At 39.9% G+C, this 11,560-nt stretch overlaps 1 protein-coding gene across 1 annotated transcript; it reads left to right on the top strand.

Annotated features, from left to right (window-relative positions):
- The first annotated feature begins 532 nt into the window (after nt 1-532).
- Nucleotides 533-11,560, top strand: mettl1 (methyltransferase 1, tRNA methylguanosine). The gene is made up of 6 exons (XM_074632081.1): nt 533-752; nt 1,864-1,994; nt 2,104-2,288; nt 7,387-7,500; nt 9,336-9,437; nt 11,055-11,560. Exons 1-6 carry the CDS (start codon nt 673-675, stop codon nt 11,169-11,171), a joined length of 729 nt encoding a protein of 242 aa, XP_074488182.1. The 5' UTR covers nt 533-672; the 3' UTR covers nt 11,172-11,560.

The raw sequence follows: 11,560 nt of genomic DNA, 5'->3' as shown, positions 1-11,560 counted from the left end.
GTAAAGTTATGACTTTATTCTCATAATATTACGACTTTTTTTCTCGTAATATTACGACTTTCTTTCTCGTAATGTTATGACTTTATTCTCGTAAAGTTATGACTTTATTCTCATAATATTACGACTTTTTTTCTCGTAATATTACGACTTTCTTTCTCGTTAAGTTATGACTTTATTCTTATAATATTACAACTTTTTTCTCATAATATTATGCCTTTATTCTGGAAATCTCAGATGTTTTTTCCCTCAATGTGGCCCTAATACTCCGTAGTACATTTTCTCTTTGGCCCTCACTGCATTAGACTGATAAACTATATACTTAGACTATAAACTGTGTTACCTTCATCACAATGATCAAGTTTTGACTACAGGCAGATTTTTTGGGTTTCTTTCCCTTTAATGTCTCTTTTGATAGTAAAGGCTGCTGACCCCTGACCTACAGCAGCTGGTAGAGAGACACATGTACAGGATGGATGGAGAGCTCGAGAGTGTATAATATAACAAACCTGGCAACCCTGAGAAGAGACGCCTGGTGATGACGTCAAAACAGCGCGACTCACTACCGTTGTAAACTAAGCAGAAAGCAGCGTGACTGTCTGCCGACTGAGTTTACTTCATAATCAGGAGACAGATTGAACATTTAGGAAGTTAACGTCTCTATATTAATCCATCATGAGTTCGTCGATGCCTCAGAAGCGTTACTACCGACAGAGAGCTCACTCTAACCCCATGGCTTACCACACCTTCGACTAGTGAGTGATTCATCATCACATGTGTTACCTTCACTGTTCACACCTGGGCTGTAGCTGCAACACACTGAGCTCATGAAGTCTCTGCTGGGGGTTCATTATACAGTGAAGAGGACAAGAAAGTCAAGCAGTTGCTTATTTAACTCTGGTGAGATGAAGACATGCAGAAAGATTAGCTTTCAGTGGCTGGATTTGAGAGAGAGAGAGAGAGAGAGAGAGAGAGAGAGAGAGAGAGAGAGAGAGAGAGAGAGAGAGAGAGAGAGAGAGAGAGAGAGAGAGAGAGAGAGAGAGAGAGAGAGAGAGAGAGAGAGAGAGAGAGAGAGAGAGAGAGAGAGAGAGAGAGAGAGAGAGAGAGAGAGAGAGAGAGAGAGAGAGAGAGAGAGAGAGAGAGAGAGAGAGAGAGAGAGAGAGAGAGAGAGAGAGAGAGAGAGAGAGAGAGAGAGAGAGAGAGAGATTTCCAGCATCACAGTTCCATAGTGCAAAACATGTTAGTAAAAAGAAGTTAGTAGTGCAAAGTACAAAAAATACACCAGATGTAAAAAAATACAAGGAGATAAAGAAAACTGTTAAGACTGAATATAGTGCAGGGTAACAGCTGTGATACACGACTATTAAAAAATATGAATATAGAGCAAAAAGTGATATAGAGCTGTATAGTAAAATATATGAGATATACAGTAGAGACCAGGGGATTAAGAAAAGTCAAATATGGAATATAATGTGGGATGAGAACTGAGTTAGAGAGTTTTTAAAAGTGCAGAATAAAGCTGTTCATTATTGGTATAATACAGTAAAAACCAGTCTATAAATGTGCAGAGTAGAGCGGTGGTGGTGTGCAGAATTAAAAAAGTAACTTAGTCTATGAAAGTGCATTAGTGCATTATTATCTGTCCTGCAGACCGTCCTCCTTTGTCCCCCCTCCCTCCCTAAAGAGGTGTTGTACAGTTTGATGGCTCAAGGTGCTAACAACAATGAAAAGTTATATTTAAAAAGTAATCTGTAGCATCTCTTCTGTCCCTGTTACTCTGGATAATCCACAGAACACACTGTCAGGTGTTTCCATGTTTATTCTCTACCAAGTAATTGAATTGAAAACCTCCTCTTTCCTCCGCAGTCCAGTGTGTCCTGAGGAGATGGACTGGTCCCAGCTGTATGCAGATATCTTACCTGGCAACCCCTCAGAGAAAAAAGAGAGCCCCCGGGTTGAGTTTGCAGACATTGGATGTGGATATGGGGGGCTTTTAGGTACTTACATCTCTGATCTGACCACCTACAGTTTTCTCAGGTCATAGTTTTACTCTGTGTTGACCTCATGTCCTCTTCTCTCGTGTCTCTGTGTGTCTTTAACCCTCAGTGGAGTTATCTCCACTTTTCCCAGACAAGCTCATGCTGGGCCTGGAGATCCGAGTGAAAGTGTCTGATTATGTCCAGGATCGTATCCGATCCCTGCGTGCCTCAGAAACAGGAAAATACCAGAACATCGCCTGCCTTCGCAGCAATGCGATGAAGTACCTCCCCAACTACTTCACTAAAGGACAGGTAGGCTCGGACGATTAGATGCTGGGATGTTTAATTCACTAATGAACATTCTCTCCAGGAATTTTTGGTCCCGACAGGTTGCCGTTTTGTTCTCCTAAAAACAGCCAGTCACGGCTCTTTCCGACATAAAACAACCCCATTCAGAAGCGTTATTTTCAGCCCAGCTGTGTATGAATACAGTTTCAATCATGGAATTAAATAAGAATAATATAGATATTTGTTTTCCGTATCCTTCTGTTTGAATTGGTTTTAGATAGGGCTGAACGATTTAAAAAAAAAAATAGATTATTTTGACTGATATTGCGATATGATTTATGACATTAGAGGGAATGATCATTTTTACATTATTATTTTTAATTTTTATTTACATTCATTATTTTCCTTTTGCAGTAGGCCATATTGCAATTTAGATACAATTTGGATTAATTGTGCAGCCCTAGTATTAGAGCTCATCAAGTATGAGGTTTTATTTTACAGATGTGTTACTGTACGTTTTTATTAGAATTGTTTATCCGACTGACAAACATTCCTACAATTTTATTCCAAAATTATAAAATAAAAGTCACAAACTGTGCTTCACTTGTTGAGAAACGTCACTTCAAATTCAGTCACAAAAACAGAGATCCTAACAGAGCTGATATTTTTTTTTACTGAAGGAAGATTTGTCAAGAAAAAACATGATTTCAAACACATTTTCATTAGAATATATTTGTTTGTAAATTAGTTTTAACAATGTTGTGCTTCTGTACACATTAGTTCTGTTTGTTGCAGCCAGAAGACTTTTCCGCATTGAACGGCTTCCCTCCTTTCTTTGTCCTGCTTCCCAACTCAAAGTGGCCTCGACCGTTTAAAGTCTCCATTCACCTTGAATCCCCTTAATTAACTAAAGAAACATAAATTCTCACCAGCATCTGGCTTCCAGCTCTTGAGCCTCACAGTCGCTGTCTTTACCTGCAGTTTAACAGTGGCTCATTCATTAAGAACACCTGCGTCACACTGCAGGTGTCTGGTTATATAGTCCGGTTACTAAAAGTTAATCTGCACCATCCGGCCAATCAGAATGAATACGACTCAGCGGTCCCGGTGTGAACGTTGAGCACACGGTCTGGATTTGATGTTACAGCTATATAACTGACTTTATTGGCAGTGCTATAGGGAAACTAACTGAGCACAGTGTAAATGTATCCAGTGATGGATAGTTTGTACGGTATCATCATGATAAACATCAAACTTTCCTAAAATACTACTATTAGTGCTAAATTATAGTGACATTATCATTACCAAAAAATGTAACTGTATATTGCAGCCAACAAATACACTAAAAACACCAGAAACAAAAGCAGGTTGGGTGTTTAAAATGTAAGACTGAACATGACTTTAAATGCAGCATATATTCTTTGTCTTGTCTTCTATGAATGCAAACGTTCATGTTTTCATTCATCTTCTGATTTATTTTTATTGTCGTTGTGCCAAACAACAAAGTTGAACCAAAACGTCCTGCACACTGTCGATCACGTCTGTTCACTTTCTTTGCAATGTTCCAGTCCTCAAACCTTCCTGAGGTTAAATTCATGAAATTAATTTTAGTAAGAAAGATATATATATATATATTTGTTTTGGTTCTGTCACAGTCAGAGTTTATGATCCAAGCCACCAGTCTATCAGCCAGAACTTACAGTCAGCGACACCTGCTGAGTGTTAACAGTTAAAAGACAGAACGTAATAGCACAATATGCCCTTTTCACAGCAGCCGTTTACACATGTCATAGCAGAGTAAACAGGTGTAATTAATAACATTAATTATGGTCCCATTCTGTTTAGTGTGTCATCGTCATTCCAGTGAGCCAGCATGCACAACAGCAGAGCCATAATTAATCCTATTGATTACACCTGTGTTTATGACATGTCAAAGTGGCTGCTGTGAAAAGGGCATATTGTGATGGACCGCGGCACAGTAACGTTGGGCTCCTACCAGCCGCTATTGTAGCACCACTCGCCCATCTGCACACCATCTCTGTGCTACCGGCATAGACTGCAGGGTCACCACTAACAACGACCACAGGCAGAGTTGAAGTTGACCTCTTAGGGAGAATGTAATGTGTGTGATCTTGAAGCAGGAAGTTTTAACTGTCAGTCTTGCAAAATGCTGCCGAATATCACAACTCAGCACCCATAAAGTAGCAGCACTTCAGTAGGTCGACTAGCTTATGTCACGGTAATGACAGTAATGGAGATTGTTGGCAGTATTGTTACCATCAGTATGTTTGACCACGGTATATAGTAAAAACGCCATACTGGCACATCTCTACAAACTAAGGGGTGCGTTCCAAATCACATCCTTTTTCTTTTTACTTTTAATACATACTGCAGCTGCCCATACAAATGACGTACTGTTGCATAACGTATGCACACAATTGGGACAGACTACTTCTTCATGACTTTGTGCCTTGAACTTTGACCCTCTTACTCATAGACAGAGGATTGTGGGTCAGACTAGCCGGAAAAGCATGCTGACTTGCATAATGCAAAATGCGACTAGATGTAGTAGGACATCCCGGTAATTTTGGAATACTGCATTTGACATACTTATCGGGACATACTAAATCTTTTTCTGGCATACTAAATAGTATGTTATAGTATGGGTATTCTGCATGGCCGTAGTTTCAGCTGGGAGATCAGCTTTTCAAGCGGCAGGGCATCGTGAACCACGCATTCGAACTCGACAGAAACAAAATAAAACTCACCAAAACCCGTCATGGTTAGTCTTTCCACTGTTCCAACAAACGCCGACTGTGGTTTGGTCAAAACAAACCTGTAATTCACAGAGATATATGTGAAAATCTGCTGGCTCTGCACGTTGTTTTCTCCCGCTGTCTCTCTGTCTGCCAGAGTAGTGGCTGAGCGTCTCTCATTCGTCTGAGGCGGATCATTAAATCAACAAAATAAAATGACCAACATCGGCCAAAAATAACAACCGCCAATGTACTCAGCTGATATATTCGTCCAGACGCCCAACCCTACTGGTTAGATACAACTGGTGGTGCATTTTTTTAAACTTGATGGACTGATGCTTTATGTAAGGGATAATGTACAGCATGTGAAATAAACCCCGACAGGACGATGCGGCACCCCGACGCAAAACATTGTCATGAAGGGGGTTATTTCACAACAATGACCCGCTAGATGTAAATTACCCTGCTTATTACACTGCTACTTACTTAAGAAATCAATAATTTGACACAAAAACAGTCCGCCGGAGTCCGACATATTATACGAAAATAACAAACCGTAGAACGCTGTGAATCGAGTATTCAACAAAGCCGTGTAATAAATAGAAATAACACATATGATGTTCATTGGGACTGAAGTGGAGCTCATATACTAACTAAAGGCCTGCGATTTTGTAGCAGCGTATCCACCGTGGCCTCTAACGACCTCAAACTAAAGCTGACAGTCTGTTCCAGCGCTGCCAAGGTAATAAGAATATGCTCGTTTCTCCCGACGAATAATTACTTTCCTCATGTTCAACATATGGACTGAATGAATTTATACGGATTGCTCATTAAATCCAGGATTTCACAACAATGGGGTCCTTGACTGACACGCAAGGCTGCTGAGCAGTGCATTTATCCGTTCCAATTAGCTGTGGTAATCTATGACTTGTTGAAAGTCGCATTAGATTATGCAGCGGGCTTAGTGTACCAGGGTAAATTTAGGTACCCGGGGGGAAAAGACCTCACCTCAGATGCCCTGAGCGAGTATAAACGAAGAAATGAACACAGGAGAGTAATGCTGACACATTTATGAAATACAAATTATACAGATGTTTCATTTAAAAACACATTCATTGATTACATTTTTTATCATTATTTTAATATGCTATTTCAGGTAATTAGAAATAATATGGCTATTATTTCTACAGCCTGAGTTAAGGCCTGTTGCCAAGCTGAGTTTGGAAATGTTTCAGAGGAACTCTGCCTGAAAGAGAGGTTTGTGTTGGCTCCATATTAAGGTGCTTTGTTTTGCAGACAGTGGCACTCCCTTCAACTCATTGTGCTCATCTCTTGACTCGCATTCATTTACCTGGGACCAACGTGTTTCCAGCTGCAGCTTGCTTTAGTATTAATTGACTACGTCGCTCGTGATAAGAACAAAACTGTCGGTGAAATAAAAGACGACCACCCAGACTAGTGCTCCAAATCTAGTCCCAATCCTTCTCACATGCATGATGTGTTTTGAGTGTTTCAACGGGATATTCTAAAGACCTAAAATACCCTTTTTTCTTTTTCTTAGTATATTTTGTAACCAAAAATAGGTTATGGTTTTCCGCCTTCCTTCATCACCGAAGCTGCCCCTGAGGCTGCAGCCGTCCCCGGTGATTATCCTCACATCTTTCTGTCTCTACCTGACATTATTTATTTTAACTAATAAAAAGTTACTGGAATTGTTTTTAATGTATCAGCCAGACTGATATCAATGGAGCCTTCACTTGTCAAAGACGGAGAGACGGGGAACTTTATGGGGGGAAATAAATTCAAAGAGGGAAATTCCAGCTTTGCAATCAGCGGTGTTTAAAAATCAACCACAACATATAATGGAGGGCACATTTAAGTGATGATAATCATCATTTCCACTCATAGATAAGAATAAAACCTTTTAAACTGTAGTCATTACTTGATGTATTTCCCACACAAGATAAAAATAGAAGAACAGTTTATTTTTTATGCCTCCACGCCGGCGTTATGTTTTCAGGTTGTCCGTCCCATAACGTGATATCTCAGGTACACCTTGAAGGAATTTCTTCAAATTTGGCAAAAAAAGTCCACTTGGATTCAAGGATGAACTGACTTTGGTGGTCAAAGGTCACTGTGAGCTCACAAAACGCGCTTTTGGCCATAACTCAATAATTAATTTGCTAATTATGACAATTTCACACAAATGTCTAACAGGATAAAATGATGAAGTGATGACATTGTGGACAGACATGGATGTAAACTGCAACTTGACTGGTTGGCGGAGGCACACAACCATGAGGCGGTAACTCTAGTTTATTCTGTGCTTCCGTTACTGTTTCTGACCCTCTTTTTGTGTGTTTCAGCTCAGCAAGATGTTCTTCCTCTTCCCCGACCCTCACTTTAAGAAGACCAAGCACAAGTGGAGGATTATAAGTCCAACATTGTTGGCAGAGTACGCCTACACGCTGAGAATCGGGGTATGTATGTACATAAATAAGACTTGTTGCAGCTAGTGCTGAAACGAATAGTCAATCAACAGAAATTTAATAATTTTGATTATTGTTTAAGTTATTTATCAAGTACAAATTCCAACAACAACAACATTCACCGGTTTCAGCTTCTGTAAATTTAATACGTTTGGCTTTTAGACTGTTTTGTTGGACAAAACAAGAAATTTTATCTTGATCTCTGAGAGAAAACCACACTTACTTGTGGTATTTCTCAGTACATTGGGTCCGTCTCTTCGTACTTTCCAACATCCCTACATTGTTGGCGGCATCCAGCCACAAGCCCATTCAATCCCACTGAAGACGGAAGTGATTAAAAACAGAGTTACAAATATGTAGTTTCATTTTTAATGGTTGAATGATTTCCTAAAAGCAGCTTTGTTGGGGACTCTTTTCAGCCGCGGACTAATGAATAATTTGGTACCGTAGTGAGTATTTACGGCAGCAGGCCGGTGTATGTGGGATCGACTCAAAATAAACGACACTGCCCATGTTCATCGTAATGAAAGAACATGTCTCCCAGTGTGGTTTTAATCATTTTTGAGCAACAATGGAGCTCTATGGCACAGAGGAATAAGATGTATTAGGCTTTAGTTACACGGATGATATTTGTTAGTAGGACCAATTTATTGATGGTTTTGGGTTTTTAATGGGATTTGTTGTCAATATAAAAAGTAGTATCACCGGCCTTATGCTTTAATTAAGATACCGTAGTTTTGTATATGTTACCAGAGGTTTTCAAATATCTGCAACTGAGACTTTTGCCACCACCGCAACACAACGAAGGAGAATTGGATTTCAGTCATAGACTTAATAGCACTGAAAACCGACGTCCGTAATAGTGGAACGACAATTGATTGCAGTGTGCAGACATCCATGAATTCACTGAAATAAAATGTGAGCGCCCAGTGTGGCCTGCAGCTGGTTGACGTCTGCACACACCCTGCTCCTGCCTGTCAGAGCTGTCAGAGCAACGGTGGGACACTGGAGTCAGAGCGCTGATGGAGGTTGCTGGGAACAATGGAGGGCTTGTGTCTAAATTTGGCCTTTATCGTTTTTCCTCGTGTGTGTCCGCGTGTGCATTGATGCATTCGTGCATGCACGTGTTGTGTATATGTGTGTGTGTGTGTGTGTGTGTGTAAGCAAGCTCTACAAGGGCCTTAGGCGTTGGCATGCAGCCATATGTTGGTGGGTGGGGAGGCTGTCAAGAAAATGCTCATTTAAAGAGGCAATTTCATTCCAAAATTAACCTCTATTAAAAAATTAAGTCTATTGTTCATTAATGAATATCTTTTGAATCCGAGTACACCTGAAACAGTGTGGTTAACATGAATCTGTGCAGGCACACAGCCTCTCATACTCCTCCTCCTTCTCTGAAACGAAACCCATATTATGTGCGGAATCTGCCGACATGCACTTTGTGTGGAAATCTGTGTCATCGCTGAGTTTTCTAAGAAATCCCTGTTCTAGTAATGTTATCTGTCCAGCGTCCAAAGTAAACTGCAGTGACATAGGTGATTAACCTCTGTGTTGTCTGTAGGTTATTTTTACCTCTTTCAGCGAGGACCATTGCTCTCCAGAGGTGACGAAACCGCTTCACTCTGATGCTGAAATGTTGGACGATGTTTAAAAGGAAAGATTAAAACAGATGAAATCAGTGATGTATTATTTTTTTTTGATTAATGCCGTGGGTTGAATTAGTGATTTGATAAATAGATGTGTGTTTAGTCACCTGAGAAGCTTGGTTAACATATTTTTCCCAGAACTGTGTTAATAACCTCCCTGTGTTTGTCTGGGCACGTCAGGGTTTGGTGTATACCATTACAGATGTGGAGGAGGTGCACCTCTGGATGGTGAAGCACTTCACTGAACATCCACTGTTCACACGTGTCCCCGACGGAGAACTGGTACGTAGATGTGGAGCTTTACATCCCTGGAAGAGAGGTCAAACTCATGATCTGAAATTCTGTGAAGGAATAGTTCAACGTTTTCGCTTTTTCACATTCTTAGTTTGATAAGAAAAAAATGATATCACTCTCATAAATATGAAGCTAAACTACAGCCATCAGCTGATTGGCCTGGCCTATGCTTCATTTACACCATGTCAGTAAAAAGGGAAGAACAGAAAAACCTGAATAGCCTCATTGTTAACCTTGAAGTCACACCAGATAAATGGCAGAAATTAGCTAGTGTTGTTGTGTTACGTATTTGTTAAAGCAGAAACAAACAAACAAACAAACCGTGTATAGAGGAAAAGTTTGAAATCTGTTTATTTGCTATGTTAAGAGTTAGAGGAGAAGATTGATGCCACTCTCTCTCTGTACAGACATGTAATCAATTTTCTTGTCAAACACTCAGCAAGAAAAAAAAATAAGTATTTCCCAAAATGTGGTAATTCCTTTAAAAAGTTAGTCATATTTACATTAATGACAGAATAAGAGTGAGAATGGTGGTAAAACAAACCTGCAGTGGGTAGAAATGGAGCAAATATATGATTAAAAGAAAGTTATTTTTTATAAAATGGTCACTATATCGTGACAGTAGTGCATGAGACAGGTAATCTGAAAAACAATCATGTGCCTCTGTGTCCTCCGGTGCTCCTAATGGCATCTGCAGGATTACACAGACTGTAGGAAAACAACCAGTCAGAGCTGAGCCGGAGCCTGCCGTCTCTGAGCGGCTGTCAATCACTCGCGAACTCCGATCAAACGGTCAAACTAGGCAGCGCTGATCAAATATGAATCAATATTCTGTTACTGTAATGCCTATTTCTCTCCTCAAATGTTTTCAGAAACATCTTTTAGTGTACTGTTTAGCTGTAAAATGAGAAAGTTTGTGACCTGGCAGCCATGTCGAAATCTGCTGAAGTAATACCAAGCACCGGAGTACAGCCAATAGGATTGCTCAATAGGAACGCTCTCTCTCTGAAATGACCTGTGTTTGGTCAAAGTCTCCCGTCACGGGCTACATTTTCTAAAGCCTGAAAACAGAGCCATGTGGAGGTGCAGAAGTCTAGTTTTCTCTCAGAACACTTGAATTACAATGTGCTGAAAGGTAATTATGGAGTTTTTGCCCAAAAATGCCGAAAATATTCTGCCTACTGAAGCTTTAAATTTAGTCACTTTTTACGAAAGAACAATTAAAACTTGCCCAATTGAAACAAATTCCTGAAGATTTTGCTCCATTTTTCTCTCGTGCATGGGTTAGATGGTCAAGGCAACTTGGCTCTACTGTATCTCTACTTCTTCTACCCTGTTTACTGGTGTATTACAGCCATGTGTAGCCTATAGCGGCAACTTCTGACCAAACTACGCTATAGCAGAGTTTATTAGCTCCAAACCAGTTGATGGGAACGCGCCAAATTCACATTTCTTTTTTTGCGATATTTCAAAAGTTTGCTTGACAATTGAATGGAATCATGACTAATGTGAAAAAGCTCTGCCACAAATTAAATAAAATAAATTAGTTGAGGTGAGTTCTTCTGCCACCACATCCTTTTAATGTGATCACTCTTCTTTTGACAGGTTGGGGATGTCATCATAAGTCGTTTGGGGACCTGTACGGAGGAAGGGAAGAAAGTGCAGAGAAACGGAGGGAAGAATTTCCTCGCAGTTTTCCGGAGGATTGAGGATTCAAACTAAGACCGAACAGTTTGGACATGCAATGAACTGAAATAATGGTCCTATACAGTAATTTATTCATGGAGGATAACGCTGCTCTGTGGATCTGGAGGCTGTGGCTGGATCTCCAGCAGTGAACAGTGATATTAATGGACAAACATTTACACTATTACCCAATAGAGGGTTTGAGTTTTATATTCACATAATTTAAGTATTTCATTCCTCAGCTCACACAAGACAGCACAAGTAAATCATAAAAGCATCTCTATTCAGGCTAGACTTGTGAAGTGTTTTGTTTTGCTTTTTTAAAATTATTTTTTTAAATATTCACTTCAGTTTATTTCGCCAAACTCCAAAGTGCTGTTTTTGATTTCCTGTAAAACTGTAAATTCTTTTAGTAAAACTAAAAA

The sequence above is a fragment of the Sebastes fasciatus genome, chromosome 1 (genome assembly GCF_043250625.1).
Source record: "Sebastes fasciatus isolate fSebFas1 chromosome 1, fSebFas1.pri, whole genome shotgun sequence".
In the NCBI taxonomy this organism is placed as follows: Eukaryota; Metazoa; Chordata; class Actinopteri; order Perciformes; family Sebastidae; genus Sebastes; species Sebastes fasciatus.
The sequence above is the reverse complement of the archived record's forward strand: the minus strand, read 5'-3'. Positions and strand labels throughout refer to the sequence as shown.

Bases quoted from the DNA above. Each gene is read 5' to 3' on its own strand.
- mettl1 (XM_074632081.1), top strand. From the start codon at position 673: ATGAGTTCGTCGATGCCTCAGAAGCGTTACTACCGACAGAGAGCTCAC. The intron at 1,995-2,103 runs GTACTTACATCT...TTTAACCCTCAG, and splicing joins TGGATATGGGGGGCTTTTAG to TGGAGTTATCTCCACTTTTC. The intron at 7,501-9,335 runs GTATGTATGTAC...TGGGCACGTCAG, and splicing joins CCTACACGCTGAGAATCGGG to GGTTTGGTGTATACCATTAC.